This window comes from Emydura macquarii, unplaced genomic scaffold, assembly GCF_026122565.2.
Source record: "Emydura macquarii macquarii isolate MOO-44397 ecotype Brisbane River unplaced genomic scaffold, CSIRO-AGI_Emac_v2 contig_1424, whole genome shotgun sequence".
NCBI classification, from domain to species: Eukaryota; Metazoa; Chordata; order Testudines; family Chelidae; genus Emydura; species Emydura macquarii.
In genome coordinates, this window is record NW_027131561.1 from 2,129,861 (window position 1) to 2,151,021 (window position 21,161).

General features: G+C 41.5%; 1 protein-coding gene across 3 annotated transcripts in view; it reads right to left on the bottom strand.

The window, feature by feature from the left end:
* LOC137156293 (rho GTPase-activating protein 6-like) overlaps positions 1 to 21,161 on the bottom strand; it is a 255,156-nt gene that overhangs the window by 10,678 nt on the left and 223,317 nt on the right. For all 3 annotated transcript variants that reach the window (XM_067553019.1, XM_067553020.1, XM_067553021.1), the window contains 2 exons: positions 18,321 to 18,500; positions 9,635 to 9,732 (listed from right to left, as the gene is read on the bottom strand). In XM_067553019.1, coding sequence (XP_067409120.1) covers positions 9,635 to 9,732; positions 18,321 to 18,500 — 278 coding nt within the window. The remainder of the gene's footprint in view (positions 1 to 9,634; positions 9,733 to 18,320; positions 18,501 to 21,161) is intronic.

A 21,161-nucleotide genomic window follows, 5' to 3' on the forward strand; every position in this document is an offset into this window, starting at 1 on the left:
GTCTCAATTTCAAAAGAGGAATCAAAAGAGCCTGAGGGAAATGGGAAGAGCTTGGCTATATTTCCTATCATTGACAGATGGAAGTATAAGTGTACTGTAGATGATCTAAGGCCCTGATCCTGAAACACTTCAGCTTCTGCTTAACATCAAGCATGTGAGTATTATCACTGAAGCCAATGAGACTATGCACAAGTGTAAATGCTTGCTGGATCAGGGTCTAATTAAGTAGGATATGGAAAAGAGGCTTTATACATTCAGTTAGCTTTGGCAAGGTAACACAAGAAACAGCAAGGGGAGGGGGAAAAAGCAAATGATGTGAGAATGTAACTTTAGTTATATGTAAGAATCATATAATATCTTACCTTGAATGATCTTTGTTATATTCTACCTCTTCTCAATAGAGTCCCTGATAAAGACTTATTTAAATGGAAACTGTCAGATTTGGAAAGGTCCAAATTTTCACTTCTTTTTTTAAATTCCTTCTATAGTATCTGTTAGCAAATCCATGTAATTATTTACATGTGCTATTACTTTCAAAATTGGCTCTTAAATAATTATTTTTCAAAATAAAAAAAAAATGCTTGCAGGCCAGAGCAACACTACAATAACTAAACCAAGGTATGGACAAATAGAGAATGCAGAATACTTTGGAGGTGCAAATTAAATTTTCAGCTTCCACTGACTTACTAAAAACTGTTTAAAATATGATTTGTAAAATACCTTGTGCATGTTCTATATGCTATGCTATAAACAAATAGTGAACTACTGCTTATTCTTAGAAACAAACTTCCAGATCTGTTTCACCTAAAATTATTCCATTAATAGGTAGATGTTTTACTGCACTGCAGTATTTACTTTCATCTTGGTAGTTGTGGCATTCCCTATACTTAGATTGGGAAATGAGGAGGTTACTTATCTGTAACTGGGGGTTCTTCAAGATGTTTGGTCACTTTCTGTATCCCACAGAGGGTTTACACATGAGATTTTTAAAGTAGTTGTGTCCATTGGTCCGCACGCTTGCCTGTGGCTTGCCTTATGGTTTTGTCTGACGTGATAAAGGGTAGGGGTGGACCGACCTCATCTCCAGTTTTTTCTCCACCATGAATCCAAGAGATTCCCAGCAGAGGGGAAGGAGAGTGAGAAGTGGAATACAAATAGGGCCCACACATCTCGAAGAACCTCCAGTTATAGGTAAGTAACCTCCTCTTCTTTTTCAAGTGATGGTCCCTATTTTATTCCACTGAGGCTGATTAACAAGCAGTATCTAAGTCAGAGGAGGGTGTGAGAAGGAGGGTGCAATGGTTGAGTGCAGGATAGCTGTGCTCAGTGAAACATCCATCACAGAGTTCTGCATCAAAGCATAATGCATAGCAAAGATATGTACTGAATTCCATACTCCGCTTTACATATGACCCGAAGCAGCACATTGTGGTGTGCGGCCATGGTCGAAGCCTGGGCTCTCATGGAATGGGCCCTCACCCAGGGGTGGAGGCAGTCCCAACAACTGATAGCAGAGTGTAATGCACTGCAAAATCCACTTGGAGATTCTCTTGTGGAAACTGCCTGCCCCTTAACTGTCTCGGCTATTGAGATAAACAATCTAGGATATTTCCTGATCAGTCTTGTCCTCTGCAGGTAGAAGGCCAAGACTCGAAGGACATCGAGTGAGTGAAGTCATCATTCCTCTTCCGAGGCATGAAGCTTCGGAAAGAAAGCAGTTAAGTAGATGAGAAGAAAATGGCCTTTGGCAGAAATGTGGAATGTAGGTGCAGGAAGACTTTATCCTTATGGAAAGTGGTGAAAGGAGGGTCTGCTATCAAGGCCCCAAGTTCACCTACCCTTCTTGCAGAAGTGATAGCCACAAGGAAAGCGACTTTCATGGAAAGGAGGGACATAGAACATGAAGCCAGTGGCTCACAGGACTGTTTCATTAGTGCTCATAGAACTAGGTTAAGGTCCCAATGGGGAGTGATAGGTTGTAAGGGTGGGAAGGTTTTGATGAGGCCATTCCAAAACCTAACAGTCAATGGATGTTTAAATATGGAGTGTCCTTCCATGGTGGGGTGGAAGACACTAATTGCCATTACGTGGACCTTAAAGTTGAGGGTGAGGCCTGATGTCTTAAAGGATAGGAGGTAATCAAAAAGAAGGGGACTCTCCATCTCTTCTGGGGAAAGCCCTTTCTGTTGGGCCCAGGAGATGAAGCAGTTCCATTTGGCCCAGTAGGAACACCTAGTGGACTCTTTCCTGCCACTTGAGAGGATGTCTTGCAATTCTGATGATTATGTGCATTCTAAAGACGATACCCACCCAAATACCATGCTCTGAGGTGAAGTGTCGACAGATTAGGATGTCTGATCTTGCCATTTTGTTGCGTTAGTAGCTCAGGAAAAGTGGGGCTGGGAAGTAGGGGATGAGATGATATGCAGAGAAGGTTGGGAAATCAGAACTGTCTGGGCCAAAATGGGGCGATCAGGATGACTGTTGCTCTCTCCCACCTGGTCTTGTGGAGTACTCATGACTGGAGTGGTAGAAGAGGGAAGGCATGGTTGATCAGGTCCGACCAGTGGAGAATGAGCGCATAGCCCTCAGAGTGGAGGCCAATAAACCCCTTAGAGCAGTATGTGCTGCATTTGTTGTTGGCACGGGAGACAAAGAGGTCCCTGGTGAGAGTCTCCCATTGCTTGAAGATGTCACTTACTACTGTGTCATGGAGTTCATACTAATGATTGGTCACAAATTATTTGTTGAGCAAGTCTGCAATCAAGTTCTGAGTTCCCGGAAGATAGGCTGCAGACAACAGGATCTTGTGGGCAATGCACCAATTCTATAGATTGACTGCCTCTACACACAGCACTGTTGACTTTGTGCCCTCTTGTTTATTGATATAGTAAACAGTGGTTTTGTTATCTGACATGATAAGAACATGATGTGAAAATAAGCGTCCTGAATATTGAGAGTCATAAACCACATGCCTTCTTCTAATGAGGGGATGATGGCTGCCATACGAAACTTGGGCTTACAAATGAAGTGATTGAGACAATGGAGATCCAGGATTGGCCTCCACCTGCCCTTCTTTTTGGGTATCAGGAAGTAAGTTGAATAGAACCTCATCTCTTGATAGTCCAGAAGAATCCACTCTATTGCCTCTCTTTGTAGTAAGGAGTCCACCAACAGGGCAAGGATGCTGTCATGAGAGTGGTCACTGAGGAGGGATTGGGGAGGGGTTGTTGATGAGGTAGTGTAATGAATTTGATCGTATAACTATAGTGGATGACATTCAGCACCTACTTGTCTTTGTTTTTGTACTCCAAGCTGTTATAAAGAGTGCTAGATCACCCATGGGGGAGTGGAGGGAGGGTTGTATGGCAGCAGGCAAGGTGGTTGATGGCTCACTAGGGTTCCTTAGAAATTCCTCTTCTATGGGGGTTGCATCGAGGAGGAGGAGGACTGCCACGGTGGTCCTGGAGGACAAGATCTCTGAGCCTTCTGATTCTTCCTTGGTGGTTCATAATGCCATTGATGGAAAAACTGGGAGGTTCTGTAACACTGTGCAGGCTGCGGGCAGTGGAACTTCGATTTCAGCACCAATGTGTAAATACCCACAGAATGGAGTGTATCCATGAATCCATGAGGGTGTGGAGGGAATCATCTGTTTTCTGGTTGAAGAGACAGGATTCATCATAAGGGATGTCCTTTGATTGCAATTAGTACCTCCCTCGGAAAACCAGAGGAATGGAGTCATGATTCCCTCCTCATGAAGATGCCTGTGGCTATTGAGCAGGGTGAGGTATCTGCTTCATCTACCTCTGATTGGAGCGAGATCCTCGCTACCCACTTCCCCTCCTCAGTTATTGCCTGGAAGCGGGCCTAGTCCTGTTGTGGCAGTTTCTCAGCGAAGTCCTCCAGTTTGCCTATTGCCTATTACTAATGCCTAATACTTTCAAAATCCTGAATTGAAGGATGGCTGAAGAGATTTGCGGCTAGTTGTTTGCCCTCCTTTGCGGATGGGGAGGAGCTATTGCCTAACCCATTCCATCACTGCCTGGATCCCAGTGAATTGGGAGCGGGGGTGAGAACAGAAACTCAGATCCCTTGGCTGGTACATCATTTTTTTTTTCTGCCCTCTTTGGGGTATGCATATATATGGTCGGTGTATGCCAAACCGTGAGAGCTGGCTTGAAGATGGCATAGTTGATTGGTAGAGTGACTCTGCTTGGCATGGATGACTGAAGTATATCCAGCAGCTTATGCTGAGTGTATCGCAGCTCCTGCAGGGGAATGTGAAGCTCTCCAACTACTCTATGCAACAGATCCTGAAATTGGCGATAGTCATCAGGAGATGGTGGAGACATTGAAGCCACTGCTGCATCAGATGAGAACAAAAGGAATCTCTCCTGTTCCAGGAGCTCATCTTCCAATACTGGTTCCAAGCATCTACTCGTAGGTGCCCGAGACGGTGAAATAGGTGAAGCCTCCCTGATAGAATGGATGCGTTATGAGGGAGGGTACTCCCAGAGGGCTTTTGGTATAGTCCAGTAACTGCACATGGGTATGGGGGGTGTTCACAGGGAACAAAACACCACAAAAAGGAACCCTGATCCTACTTCTAAAACTAGCAAACTACTAAAAACTACTATAAAAACAATAAAAATGGTAAAATCTTTAAAACTAGCTATGAACAATTGTATCTTTTTAAAGTTTGTCACAGGACACTAATAGTTCTGACCCAAACCATATGGCGGTGAGAAGGAACTGGTGGTGAGGTCAGTACACCCTGCCCTTTATCACTTCGGATGAAACCATGAGGTAAGCCAAGGATGCATATGCGGACCAACGGACACTACTACTTTAAAAATCTCCAGCTCCGGATGCATGGTGCGCATGTGTAAACCCTCAATGGAATACAAGAGGAACCACCACTTGAAGAAGAAACCATAAATACTTAGGTGAATTTAACTACTGCTTGTGGTAAATAGCAAAATGTTAATGGTGCCTGCTGTGTTAGCTTCTCTCCAACATTGCAATCCTGGACATGTTACAGTTCCTAAAGTTAAATTAACAAGAAAAACACATTGTCACATAAAATAAGTAAGTTAAAGATTATATGCTTTCATGCCTGATGTTTCAAACAGATTTTTCTTTTTTCTGAATTATTTTGGGGAGCCTTGCAAAGGAAAACATGCAAAGTAAGTATGACATAGGTATACTATATGAAGGAAAGGCAGAAAATGGGGTATTAAAGAGTTAGTAAGAAGACACAGTATTATTAAAGGAGGGCGGGTAATGGGAAGCCCTGTAAAAATATCCTCTACAGGTTACAAAAATAGGTGAAGGAAACTATAAGAAAAAATAATCACAACAAACCCTGCTATAAATCACAAAGTAGCAGCTGTGCTAAAACAATGACACTATAAGCTTCAGACCCCAAGCTTTGAAAATCCACTAAGCCTATCTACTACAGCCCAGTTTAAAAACACCATTTCAGATTCCAGAGCAAAAAATGAAAAATGTTAGTAAGAAGCCTTGTTCATTTCTTTGAGGGACCTGATCTCCTTTTAAATGTATGTAACATCACCCAGATACTACTATGATGGCTGCATTATAAATATTTATAATAAAATACTTAAATAATAATAATAATGAATAATTTTACTGAGGATCCATTCCTATCATTCCATTTGAAACAAGGGCCATAAAAACAAAAATCTAGACACCTTGGTGGTTTGGGAGAGCTCTCTCTCTCTGTCTTTCTCTGTATCTCAAGGTTTCTAAAAAGGGATAACAATCATTCTCTTTTGCAAGAGGCAACTCTTATATAGTGCATGGTGTGGTAGCATCTGAAACTGGAATGAACTCCCCCAAGAACTAAGAACCATTACAAACCTCACCACTTTCCGTTACAAGTGCAAGGCATGGTTCTTTGACTTTGTCTTTTCTAATAAATACATAGCAACAGCTATAAAGACATACACTAAGAAAACAAGACACTTCACTGCAAATGCATCTTCCTTTGGCGAGAGGATGAGAGAACAATCAGCACGTGACAGAAGTGTAGTCACATGGCTTAATGCACTACTGTAAGGCACTCAGATACTACAGTGATGAGTGCAGTATGAAAACCTATATAACACGGGTGGCCAAACTTCATGTCTTTCAGAGACCCTCTTCCCCTTTAACCCTGCCACAGGGCAGACGCTCCAAGCTCCCCACTCCAGTCTGGTAGGTGAAGAATGGAGATGGGGGGACATAAAAAACTCTGCGAGCCGCACTTTAACTATAAAAACTGCATGCGGCTCCTGAGCCAGTTTGGCCACCCCTGCTATATAGACTACTATAGAGAAATAATTTCTAAGTATTTTAAGGAAATCTATATATGCACAATTCCAGTTGGAGGAGGACTGTATTTGATCTAACATGGAACTTTCACCTCTACGTCACAGACTGGTATTGACTAAAAACTATTATCTAAAGAGGACTTCAAATAAAAAAATATATAATTTTCAAATATTTTTACTCTACGATGACTACTTAAACATGGTAAACAATAAATGGTCTTAAGGAACAATTTTTATTTAGAGACAATTTAGATTTTGTTCACTTTACAGCTGGAGACCCCCAGTTTAATCATCAGCAAACCAAAGTATAAAAATGATGGGAAAATTATCCACAACAGCTGATATGGTAGTCAGTGAAGTGTTAATAGTAATTAGCACTTCTCAATGCCCAACCCTGTTACCTTTCCCTGACATATCATACAAGATGCTCAACTCTTAAGAGAAGTGGAGAATGAGCAAACTGTTTTGTCTTCCTCTGGGGAGATTGTTATGTTATGGCCAAAAGAGAGTCAAGAAAATTTGCAATGGCATTAAAAGCACAGATGTGGAAGGCAGGTCCAGTGTATGCATCAGTAGTAGTAGCCTCTGGATAATTTGCATGAGAATAAAATTTTAAAGTTATTCTCACACACTCTGCTATGAAACCAACTGATTTATTTGCTGATGGAGCTTTGTCTATTTAATTACTGAGAGATATGTACAGCTTTCCATCCCATGGGTCCAAATTGAAATCCATACTCAAATACATGGTCAGCAAAATCCATTAAGGAATGTGGATATATTTTGGAGGCTCATTTTGATTAAATCTATGTAGACATCTCCCTTGTTCCTACTGCCTCCCACCTCTCACAGGGAAAATAACCAAGATATATTGACAAAAAAAATGCCCCAACTGTCTAAATTGAAATTATGTTCTGCAACATAGTCATCTCTTAAAAGCAGCACATCCCTCTCATTAACTCTGAGCAATATTCCTTCTAATCTCTTTACCAAATTATTACCCAAAATTTGCAATCACAGCTGAAAACATACTTGCATCAACATAAACTTAAAAAAAAAGCAAGTCTTTCATAAATCAGTTGGTAGCCAGATAAAAGAAAAATGACAGTACGTTTTTCTATTCTCAGGGACATTTTAGTCTGTCATTTTTTAAAGTACAACTAATAGGTAGTACCATAGCTATTGGCTCCTAATGGCATGCTAAACCTTTTCTTCGGAAAAAAAAAACCCTTATCACTGGCACAAGATAACCACCATCTCCTGCATGTGTGTACATTGGCTGAAAAATAAGGAAACTCAAGGAAAGATCAATAAGCTTTGAGAGTATTCAGAGCAGGATTAAAAATGAACCTTCACATGCACAATGTTTTGTGACTTAAGTCTATGATAAATGAGAACATGTATTCACATGTGAAACACAATCATATATCTCTATATATACTGTGGATGGTGAGGTCTAACAAAGGTTTTTATTGGCATATATTTGAAATGATGTGACCATACGACACCACATCCCCATATAGCTTTTATATCTTGCACTTTTTTTTTTTAAAAAACAATTTTGGAAACAGTTTTAGAGAGTTTTTTAAGAAGGGTTAAAGATGTTGTTTCCTTGCATACCTCTGCCTGTGAAGCCATGAACTTTACTGCCATAAGTCCAGATGTACAGGTCTTGGAGGGACAGAAAAATCATTGCTGGTGGATTTTAGAAATGTATTATTTATTCTGGAAGCAACCACAATATGCTAGGCACTTTCCACATACACAGAAAGACATAGTCCAGCCTGTCCCAAATAGTTTCCAATCTAGGAAATCCCTAAAAAATTACCTTAAATAGCTTTATCATATATAACAATGTCATGATTTTAAAGTCTGATATCCTGGAACCTACTAGTGCTAGAAGGATGTGCTATGTATCCTATTAAAGAGCTGGCAATCTCACTATTCCAAATGTGTAAAGTTATAGCATCAGGGTACATGGGTGTAGGCAGGCATAGATCATGTATTTAACAGAGAAGAACACGTATATTTTGTGTACCACATTTGCATTGGTGACTCGCATGGTTTTTGTTTTTCCTTCCTCTTCATGCCTTCCATTAAAACACACTGCTGGATGTGTCCATTTACTGTCCACCTATGGATGGATATGTCCATCTATACTTGCTATTATAGCAATCAGAGTGTTTGCAATGTCACATCTACTTTGGAAGCTCATGGACGTATATTTCAGGAAGAGGGCAACAGATTAGCCAAATTGGTAGCCATGATTCTGTTAAAACACTGCAGGGCATGTTTCAATGATACATTACACTATGTGTTGTGTTACCAAAAGCACAAACACAGGACATGTACCAGTGGATTACTAGGCTACAATTAAGGATAAAATTTTGTCACGCAGGTCACAGAAATCACAGATAGACTTTCAGAGACCTTTGTAACATTTTCCACTTCAGCCCCATGCCCTTGGGGTGGCAGGGCTGGATCTGTCAGCTGGTGGGGGCCCTGGAACTCCAAGCTGCCACAGGTGGCAGGGACCTGAGAGCTCTGAGCTGCTGTGGGGACCCAAGAGCTCCGAGCCGTCGTGAGTGGCGGAAGCCCGGGAGCTTCAAGTTGATGGCCCCAGAGCTCTCAGCCGTTGTGGGTGGAGATCCTGGAGTCCTGAGCTGCCACAAGCAGCAGGGTCCCCACAGATCCAAGCCACTGGCTCCAGAGCACTCAGCATCTGTGGGCAGCGGGGACCCCAGAGCTCTCAGCTGTCACAGGCAGTGTGGGTCCCATAGCTCTGAGCCGCCGGCTCTGGAGCTGCCAGCCGCTGCGGCAGGTTCCCCCCCCCACACACACACAGCAGGGCGTGGGCTCTCATCCTTCACCAGGGCTTGGGCTTCAGTCATCCCGCCGTCAGCGCCTACGCCCCATCATTTTTAGTATAAGTCAGAGATAGGTCACAGGTTTCCATGTTTATTCTTGTTTATTGCCCGCGGCAAGTCCATGACTTTTACTAAAAATAACCATAACAAACACTTTACCTTAGTTATAGTATACTGAATATATTTATGTACACCTAATGGTGTGTTCTCTGCAGCAGTTCACAATCCTTTCTTAGAAACAATGAACAAATTTTGTCTTTAGAAAACAGGCATAATTTGTTTGGCAGAGTCAACGTCATAGGGACCACGCTCTGACTCTTTTGAAGAATACACATAAGAACTGTGGAAAACTAGAACCTTTTGAACACTTCCAATGGAAAACGGAAATTCCCAGAAGGAACAGAGATGATAAAAAAACAGATTACTCACGATGACTGGGAAGCTTTCCTTCTCAGCAAATAGTCCACAACATCTGGGTCAGTCTCTAACAAACTAATTAGCACTTCATTCTGAAGGTCAGGGGGAACCTACAGTGAAAATAACATTAAGAAGTTAGTTGCAGAGAAATATCCTACAGCGTATTTCAATTTTTATGCCCATTTTAAAATACCAGACTTGTGCATGAAAATAAAATTATTTACATTTATATAAATAGTGTGTATAAATTGATATAATAAATATGCACACACTTGTACATAAGAGAAAATACGTACAACACAGGTATACATAGGACTAAAGACCACCTTGTATGTCAGTGTTAAGTGACCACTATCAAGTATCTTCTTGGTTTCCAATACAGGTCTTGACAACACCTAGGGATTTCAATGGGACTACCTGTGGTAGTAAAGCGCCAAAGCTCTGGTTTAAAGAACTCACATTTCCACTGACAAAGCAATTTCAAATAACTGGATTTCTTTTCTTTTAGCATCTGGAAAACTAAATGTGCACTACTAGATTATAAGGACATTTTTAGGGCATTTTTCTTACATATTTCCCAATCTCCTTTTTGTCTAGAAATTAGAATGTGGTTGTTGTATTATCTCCACACTTATCCAGTCTCTCTCGCACGCATGCATGCGACATTCTGAAGATGCAGTTCAAGGTCCATAAGCCATTTCAAGGCCTATTCTGTGACACTGTGAATATCATCCAATTTATCTTTGAATCCATATTTGAGGCACTGCATTATGATGTGTTGAATGGTTTGGATGTTCTCACCACAGTTGCACTAAAGGGAGTCTTTGATTTTCCACTTGTGCATCAAGCGACTACATCTTCTATGAGTTGTTCAGATGCGGTTCAGTGTGGTCCAAAGTCTGATGGCAGGTTGAAACCGTGAGGGTGGCTTGTTGGGTCAGTAGTAATATGCTTGTTTGGAATGGTAGATGAGGTTTGCCATTCTCTGGTTGGATCCAGAGACATGAGGTGATCACATATGCTTTTTTGCAGTTTCAGGTGTTGTTGTGGTATGTTATCCATAACCTGCTGGATGGGAAGCTCTGGGTAGTCTTCGGCATGTTTACATTCTCATGCTATGGCTATATCCTGACGGATAGCTGGAGATTCGATGTTTGCTAATAGAAAAAGCCATAGTAGAAGTATTGATTTTAAAGTTATCATGATGATTCGCATAGTCTGATTTAGCTGCCTATCTACAAGTTGTGTATGGCAGCTTCTTGTCCACACTGGGGCACTACACTCTGCAACTGAGTACACCAGGGCCAAGACCGATGTTCATTGCACCTGCATAGCTGATCCTGTTAACATTTGAATATTGTTGATGCGAGTCTTCACTTTAGAGGCTACTTTTTTTAGGTGGTCATGAAAGGTCAGTGTGTAATCAAGAATGACACTGAGATATGTTGGCTTTGGGTCATAACACAGTTTCACCACAAAATTCTACAGTAGTGTGTTTTGTGCAATTCTGATGTCAAGGTGGAAAGCAGAGACTACTGATTTGTCTGAATTTGGTCTAAGCCGCCACTTTTGGAAGTACGCCTCCATGATCTGAAGGTCAGATGTAAGGGTCACTTCAAGTTCTTTAAAGCTATGGGCCCAAGTTATGAGTGCAAATCATCAGCATATGCAAACTTCTGCCTTACTGTTTCAGGAATATTGATCATGTATACACTGAAGAGTGTCGGAGCAAGTACAGAGCCATATGGTAGACCATTTTTCAAAGTGCGTGGCTTGCGAGTTTGACCTCTGAGGTGTATGTGCATCATTCAGCTGCTAACCATGCAGTTCAACAGCCTGAGAATCCGCACACAGGGATCACTTCGGCCAATTTCAGTAGCAGACCTTCCTTCCAGGCTGTGTCATATGCTGCTGACAGATTGATGAAGACTGTACCAGTCTTGAGTTTTCACTGGAACCCTGTCTGGGTGTTTGTAGTGAGGGCCAGGAACCTGGTCGGAACATATTCTGTGTAGTCGAAAACCAGCTTGATTCCTGGATAGGTTGGTGCCCAATGGGCCCAATTCAGTTCAGTTATCCAATTATGTAATTTCAAAGGAAGCTGCTGGGTGCAAAGCACTTTGAAAATCAGGCCATTTAATTAGGAGCCTTAAATCAGGATTACCAAAGAGGCCTGAGGAAGTTAGGTGTCCAATTCCCACAGGGCAAAAGTGGGATTTAAGTGATGCGTAGGCCTTGGGAATTGGGCACCTAACCCCTTTGAAAATCTCAGAACCTAAGTAAGTGTCCATTTTGTTATACCGTACCTTTTGGGTCCCTTTGATACAACTGACCATGAAGTGCTGCTTGAACAGTCACAGTTGTTAGCAGAGAGAGGTGACAGTTATTTTGAAATGGCTCTTGTTGAAATGATACACCGGATAATATTGTAAGACTGCTTATCTACCCACAAGGTCCACCCACATGGAGTGTCATACAATTCCCTTCTCTCTCCTCCAATCCCATTCAGCATTTGCAGGGGCAGAGAATGTGGATATTTCTGTCTCATGTTTGTGAATACAGCCATCTTCTCTCCATTTCATCAGACCTGGCCAGGGCAGTTAAATAGCCTACACAGAATATAGCTAAAACTGTGACTTGGATGATGGTGAGCTGAGTCACAGTCTGTCTGGGCAAGATTGAGATTACGGTATCATAGAAACGTAAGGAAGGAACTTTGAGAGGCATCAAGTCCAGCCCCTTCCCCCCCACTGAGGCAAGACCAAGTAAATTTAGCCCATCTCTCACAGGTGTTTGTCCAAACTGTTCTTAAACTTCAGTGGCGGGGATTCCACACCTTCCCTTGGAAGCCTATTCCAGAGCTTAGCTGCCCTTATAGTTAGAAAGTTTTTCCTAATATCTAACAAATATCCCTTGCTCCAGATTAAACCCATTACTTCTTGTACTACCTTCAGTGGTCATGGAGACCTACTGATCACCATCCTCTTTATAGCAGCTCTTAACATATTTGAAGACTGTTATCAGGTCCCCCCTCAGTCTTCTTTTTCTCAAAACTAAACATGCCCAAATTTTTTAACCTTTCCTCATCCTCGTTTTCTAAATCTTTTATTATTTTTGTTGCTTTCTTCTGGACTCTCCAATTTGTCCACATCTTTCCTAAATGCTTTTTACTCTTTAAGACTAGTTAAGAAGTTGTGCCATCTTCTTCTGTATTTGCAGCTTGCCATAGAGATCTATGACCTGTCACCTCCAAACTGAATTACTGTAATGCACTTTACATGGAGCTAAACCTTAAAACCACTTGGCAACTTCAACTGCTGCAGAATCTGGCAGCTTGTCTTGAAGAGGTTGCAAGGAGCCGCTGATAGGGAGCATGTTGCACTAGTATTCAAGGATCTGCAATGGCTACCAGTGTGTTTTCCAGATACAATTTAATATACTGAAGTTTCAACTATCAAACCTTAAATGGGCTGGGTCCAAATTACATCGAAGAAATCATCGCTCCCCATGCAATGCTGTAATAGAGAAATCATCTAAGGAACCTGAACTAACAGTGCCTGATTTGTTCATGATGGATGGGTCTGGAAGCAGGACAGTCTCAGGGTATGTCTACAGTGCAATTAAAAACCCCCGGTTGGCCTGTGCCAGTGGACTTGGGCTCATGGGAGCTGTTTAAATGTGGAGTAGATGTTCAGGCTCAGGCTGTAGCCCGAGCTCTAGGACCCAGCAAAGAAGGGGGTCTCCTGAAGCTCAGGCTGCACCCCAAGCCTGAACATCTACACCACAATTAAACAGCCCCTTAGCCCGAGCCCCACAAGCCCAAGTCACCAGGCATGGGCCAGCTGTGGGTGTCTAATTGCAGCGTAGACATACCCTCAGTAAACTGTGCAATCTGCTTCAAGCCTCAGTTTGTCAGAGTTAAAAATCTAATGACATTAGGGTCAAGTTGCACAGTTCATTTGTTCTCCCAGGCATTTACTGGGAAACACGAATAGGATTCGTAACAGATTCCCTGGGGATGAGAGGGTGTTTGGGGAAGTATGTCATAATTATTATGAAACTTCAATATATATATACATGCACTCAAGCCACACAATGGGCATGAGTTTTAATAACAAAACCAAAAATGGAAAATAAATAAATAAATGTTCAATTAATTAAAATAGATCTAAAGTCTCTATGATAATTGTGACTGTCCATGCACAATTTTCTCTATTGCTTACATTTTGGATGTTTATTTATCAGTCCTTAAATAATTAATTTTCTTTTTACAGGAGTACCTTTTTGGAATCCTACTGCAATAACCTAGCCTTGTGACTTCTCAATTTATGTGGCCTTTGTGTAAAATGGAACTGGTTCTAAATACGCTTTGAGGGGAAAGCAGAGTTTGCTTCTTCCTGCATGCTTCATTGAGTAAGTAACATCAAGTTGCTAATCATAGAAGTATTCAGTAAACAGGACTTTGGCCAAAAAAAAAAAAAAAGTTTAAAGTGTCAACATTTTTCCTTACAAATATAAAACTAAAAACTGGCCCAAAACTCCAGTATATTTAGAAAAAAAAAGAATCTAAAAAATGAAAATGTATGTAGAATTTTAAGCAGGGTGAATGAAGCATCTTAAGCCTTGATCCTGCAACTGGATTTATGCTAGTGGATCTCTCATAACAGCCAAGTTTTATTTTGCTCTATTTATAATATTTTATGCAAATGTAATTAACTAATTTGCATATGAATGAATGATTTGCATACAACCATAACCCTACATTTATGGTCAACACACCCTTTCAGAACACTAAGATTTATAGAGTTTCAGGGCAGAAGGGACCTCCCAGATAATCTAGTCTAACCCCCATATATTACAAGCCAATAACCACCACCCAGCACACACAACCTAAACCCAGCAACTGAAATTAGACAAAAGTCTTACAGCTCCCAGGAGACTAAACTACTATGTGCCACAGGCAGAAAATAGGAGGGGCTGAGGTGCACCAATGCCCAAGGCCCTTGCAATGGCAGGAAACTGATTACATTTATTGAGTTATTTCCAGATATACTCAGGCAAGATCACAGGCAAACTAAAAAGAGGAAGAAAGAGAGTCAGTTACATCAGAAATATTGTCAGAGGGACTGGTGCACAGAGAAGAATGGAAGTTTTACACCTCTGTCATGACTGCAAAAGACGTAAGGAGGTGATCGACAACCTCTACATCAGAGATGTCCCTTGAAGAAGAAGATTCCAAGATGAACCCGGCAAGTGACCTGCACTCCACACCACAGAGAAAAATGAAAATCCTGCTGAGGGTGGGCCATAGAGGTGCACAAAACTTGGCAGTGGTGGTGGGGATGTACCGTGCAAAAGGGCAGTTGTGGCGTTGCTGGGGCTGTTGATAATGCTGGGGGCTGCTGAGAGGTGGGTGGGTACCAGGGCTCCAGGAGGGATGGGCCTGTTGGAATAGAAAATACATGGTGGTAGAGAGCCATCAGGTGGCTTGGGGTGGTGTGGCTGAGGATGCCTGAAGCTGTTATGAGGTCTCATCTTGCACTGTCTCCCAGTTGCTCATTCCTGACCTAGATCCAGCAGGGGGATCATGAAGAAGTGGCGCCTGGCTGCCTGCTCAGTGCGTGCCATAGTGGCCTCTAGCAATGAAAATGGGGAACTGCAGGCAAATGCCCGCTGCCTTGCTGCAGCTGAGCTAGACAGGTGAGAATTCACCTGAGATGCAGGAATGTGTAAAGAGGGGTGGTAAATGCATGACAGGTGGCAGCCTGAACTCCTGCACCCATGCAGAACTCCAATAAAGTCAATGGAATACGGTGTGGGTATATGGATCCACCTACTCGGATCCAATTGCAGAAATGGGGCCTTAGTTAGGGGCCTGGAAAACAGCTGTCCTTTATAGGTCCCTATACCATACATTTGCACATCTTAATTCCACTGTAATCAATGGGAGTTTGGGAAGCAAAATAAATGCACATTGAGCCCTAGATGGTGGTCAGAATATCTCTACTATACCAAATTCACTTTAGATTATTGGTATTAATCTGAATTACTAGAATCCATTTTAGAAATCCAAGCAGTCCATAATAATCTGGGTTCCTTCTGACAAACTATCTTTTTGACCTAGAAATAACTCAAAACCATTCTGAAGCCTGAGGCCACGGCCTAATATCACATTTTGTTTCTACTAGATTTTATTTCACAAATCTTGTTCCACTCTCAATGTTGAAACCAGTCATAGTGTTAAAAAAACCAAACCAAACCGAAACAAAACAAAAACACCCTGGCAGTAATGTACTGTACATTGTACGCTCTGGCTGCATGCTCTAGTCCAGCTGTTTCTTGATTTGAAAGTAGTACAAATGTCAAGCAATAACTATAAACAGCAGTCCTAGCCTTCCTCCACTCCCTGGGATTTGGATAACAATTTGCTGCTGCCTGATTGGGAATCATCAGAGCTTTGCTACAAATACATTTACAGGTCTGTTCCCACTAATCCATCAGCCTTGCCAAGGATGCAGTGTGCTAATTTCAGAGAGAACAAACAAAAAACATTTCACTGAACCCCAATAGGGACATTAACATTAAGATGAATATAGATCCATCGTGCTCCTATGAAACAATAAACACAAGCAGTTTGACACAATTGTACTTAAAAACAACTACTGACATGGGACATAGTTTCATTCCTGAGAACAGGCACACGAAAACAAACCACCCTGTTTGTTAAACCCTGGGAAGAGCAAAATCTCCAGAGATGCTTGTGTGTTGTACATTTCTGAAAGTTTCAGACCAACATATTTAAATGCTCTTCTTATGACTAGAGTAGGTTTAGCTTTTCCTTGCATCCAGCGATCCATTTACGACGGCATTCAGATGCACAGACTTTAATCTCACTCCAAAAGCTGAAAAGCTACTCCAGAAAACAAAAGAAAACTATTTCTGTTTTCCCTGCACCGAGTTTAACCTTCAGATAAAAATGCAAGCACTGAAGTGATAAAGGAATAAAACTGTCACAATTAAAAGAGTCCATATGCAGGCTAGTCGATCCCTAAACCCCACCCTTTCCACATTAAAAATCTGAATGCGTGCCGAGATGTGGTTGCTCCATAAAACGTTCGTACAGTGAAACAAAAATAATAATACATCAACATTTGTTTTATGTAAACTTGCCGCAACAAAATCAAGCAGCAGCTTTCACAGGAGCACGGCTCCATCACTTTTTTTTCCCTAGAAGGAAAAATATATCAGAAAAGTTCCTGAACTGTAAATGCAAAAGACAAATAAACCACTGTGTCAGTGGAACAAGAATAAAAAATAATGCACAGGATGTAATGGAAGGAAATACAGTATGAAAGAAAGGATGGAAAGAGACAGAACAGCTCATCTGATGCTATTATTGGACCTGGCAGGCAGTGCTCACTCTCACTTTCTCATGCCCTTCTCTCCCCACCTATGTCCAGCACTGCAGTATGTTCCACATAATGTTTGATATCACATTACAGGTTTTCCTATCTCCTGCCCTGGACTCTTCTCCCCAGATCCCATCTATGCTGCATCATTACAGGAGTTCCCTCTCTTTTGTCTTCCTGTTTTGAAAACTGATCACTAGTAGTACAATGCACGCTGCTTCTTTGTTACAATGGAAAACAAAACAGAACACACAACTATTCTTACATTTCTAAGACTAAGTTTTCTTTTTCTTCAAGACATTTGTGTGTATTTCATCTTCTGAAAATGAAGGAAAGATACCACTGACAATTCAGACCTCCATTATCCTGCCATTCCAGTTCAGAGGCTCTCTTAAGTCAAGATCATAAATCATGCTAAACTGAGTGATAATTTTGTAGACAACAGAAAAACAAGACAAGACACCAAGAATGTGATTTAACTAGGCAGCAACTTTATTAAATAACACATCTGGGAACTATGCAGCAATAACTTGTGCAGTGAAGATTACCCTTTCTTTGTAATCCAAGCTTTTCTTCACAGCCCAGAATGGTTCCCTTGGGCAGAGAGAAGGGCTTATAACTTCTCAATCTGGATGCCTAGGAACCAATAAGCTTATACGGCACCCCTTCTGTCCAACCATCCAGCCTCCCAAGAGTACCCCCGCCACACCTGTCTCTCCTCAAGCCAATGGGAGGGCGGGGGGTTGGCATCAATCCTTAAAGGGGCTAAAGGTTTCTCTTTCCTCTTTTGACTCAGAAAAAGCCTCCCAACCTCTGAGGTTGAGGGAGGAAGATTTTCATTCATTGCATTACTTTGCTGCACTGTTTAACTTGCAACTTAATAAGCAATTCCATCACAAAGAAGCAGAAAAAATCTTCTAGGAAATAACTTAGCATCTCTCTCTCTCTCTGTCTAGATATATACATTTTTTGTGCAGCTTAAACAAGGTTCCTTCTTAAACCCTTGAGAGAACCTGTTCAACGTTTCAGTATATACTTGCCAGAAGTTTTTTATCTACCCATTTTTAACATTTAAGCCTTATTACAAAGCTCTCTCCCTAATGTAAGAATATGTAGCCTGCTTACCAATTGCACTCAACCAATGCTAATCATTCCTTCGTATAACAATGTCTGCATAATTTATTTGAACATAGTTCAATTCAACTTCTTGGCAACACCATCTAGGATATCCTGAATTGAAGAGTTAAATGCAAAATCAGTTGGTGTCATGTTAAGAAACATCCACCTACCATGAAAAGGGTTTCATAGTTTTCAATCATCTTTTGTACAACAGCAATTATAGCAGTGCTCTCCTCAGCTCGGGCTGAACTCTGAACTGTGAATTCTTTGTCTGTAGACTTCTGCTTGTGCAACAAGTTAGGCCCAAATATGGTGGCCAGGTTAAGTGATGTCATTTTGTTCCCAGTAACCTAGAAGAAACAGAATACAAATTAGTAGGATGGTTTCTCTGGCTATGAATGATTAGTTGGGGCTCTCTCTCTGACCTTTTATGTCTCTCCTTAAACAGACAGAGGGGCCTCTGTAGAGTGACATATGGCACTTCTATGCTTCCTTGAAAGAAGTTCATTGCTTACGCAACATTCTCCTCCCACAAAGCCCCAGGAGTTGAAGATTAGGACCTGAAATCTAACTCTATAGCCCCAGCAAAGTACTGCCACCCTAGGCCAATGAGTTGGTCCCCAATGCTACTCTGAAGCACGTGTGCTTCCAGGTGGATGGAGTAAATAAAAGCCCATATGTCCCTCTGTACAAGATCCTCAAGATACTGAAATAACTGATGATCATGCTTATTACTTTTATTAATCTTTCCCTTGTTTGTTTCTTGAACAGGACCAATTCTTTTCACCTCTATTCTTGTAGTCATCTCATCTTGGGTAAAGTAGCAGACACAGAATAAGAACATGACTAGACTAAAATTCTCTGAAAAAATGTGTCATACAAATGACTAAGGACAATTTTCCAATGTCAAATTGCATGGAGTGGAGGTCATTCAGTTAGCTTTCTCTACGTGCCTCCATCCAGCTGCTATTCTGGGAACCCAGGAAAACCTGCCAGGACTTGACTAAACTACACTGCATATAAATTCCAGCCATTGACCAAATGGATTTTTAGGGAGAGATTTTGAGGTGGAAGCGGAGAAATACGCATATTCATTATTTTTTCACACATCTGAACTCTATTCGACTAATTCATTAAAACAAGGGAGAAAAGCACAAAAGAGTCCGCAAAACTAGCATTCCAAAATATAATTACTCTTTCAAATACTATTTCAAATTCATCCAGTTGGCCACTTACTTTATGTACATGCTATAATTGGTTAAAGTTCTATCTTGTTGAGTTGAATTCTACTGCATGAACACCTTGGTTAAAAATAAGCATTTTCTTTTATAAATAAGATGTTTACGCTCCAACCTTGCAAAGACTTGTGCACCTAATTAACTTTGTGCATTCAAGTAGTCCTATGGAACTAGGTATTTGCATAAAATGAATAACCTGTATAAGTCTTTGCAGGACTGGTGCTTTAATAATTAATAAATAACTTAAATATTTAACTGTTAGCAGAATAATATATTATCTACGACAGATGCTCCATTACACACACAGTCCCTGACTCTTACAATGCTGCCAGGATGGTTTACATGAATTTGCCTTGTCACAGTACAGCAATACCATGCCATCCTTACTTCTCCACAGCTGCTGGCCACGGCGCTGCCTTCAGAGCTGGGCGTCCAGCCAGCAGCCACTGCTCTCTGCTCTGCTAACTATGAAGGCAGTGCCGCCGCAGCATAGAAGTAAGGGTGGCAGTACCATGCCTCCCTTACTTCTCTGCAGCTGCTAGTGGCAGCACTGCCTTCAGAGCTGGGCGTCTGGAGACTGTAATTCCTGGGGGAGACCAGATTTCATGGTCCGTGATGTGATTTTCATGGTCGCAAATTTGGTAGACCCCTAATTATTGTGACTGTAGTTTTCCACCAACTACTAATTGAGCATGCAAATAGCAGCACTTAAGAAGGGATTTTCAAAAATACCTAAGTGCCATAGGTGTACAAGTACTATTGACTTTCAGTGGGATTTATGCTCCTAAGCCCTTTAAAGGCTTATGAAAAATCCACCTGTAGACATCCAAATATCTGATTGCATTATTTTAGGGTTCCTCAAGAGGCTACAGCTAGAAGCCATAAATAATTAACTATCAATAATAACCGTGCTTTTCACCCAAACACCTCAAAGTGCTTTACAAAAGTACGTGTGTCATGGAATAGGATCCACAAAGGTACTTGGCACCTAAACCCCAGACTTCAGTGCCTAAGTTCTGGTTTTGGCTCTACTTTGATGATCCACAAACCTTTCAGCAAACCCTGAAGATGCCTAAACTCACTTAGTACCAAAGTTTTCAAAGTAGAAGTTCCCTACGCACCTAAGTTTCTGCCTTTGAGCTTGTGCACTGCTGTCTATGTTTAGGTGTCTGGACACCTATATCTCACCTAAGGCCCAAAACAATTAAGTTGCATGCTGAGCCTGATTCATTAGGTGGCTCTGAGCACGCCTACCAGATTGGGTCCCGTCTATCAAAATCCAGTTGGAGGAGGTTTCCACTTTATAACTTTTATCCCACTGGTTAAAGCACTCATCTGGGACATTTGAGACTTGGATTTAAATTTCCTCCTCTGACAGAGGGAGAAAAAAGATTAGAAAAAGGGTCTCTCATCTGTAACCACTGGGGTAAAAATAAGGTCAGCAGAGGCCCTTTCTTTGGTCATTTTATATGGCAAGTTTAACCCCTTCCCATTCATCAATCACTAGCAGAGATAGGCATCTAAGTCCAGGCTGCAGGGAAATGTCCATCTCTGAAAGAGGGGAGGGGCTTAGCATACACCCCTCCCCTCAGCATCTTCCACTGCCTAGCTTAGGCAGCCCTGCATAGCATGCTGGCTTTTGTGGATTGCATTCTTAGGCACCTATTTCTCTCCATTCATTGTATAAGGAGCCTGGGTGTCTAGCTCAGGCTTTGGGGATTGCAATGTTCTGTGATTTTTTCTAACTGCCTAAAAGATCGGAGTTGTGCAATG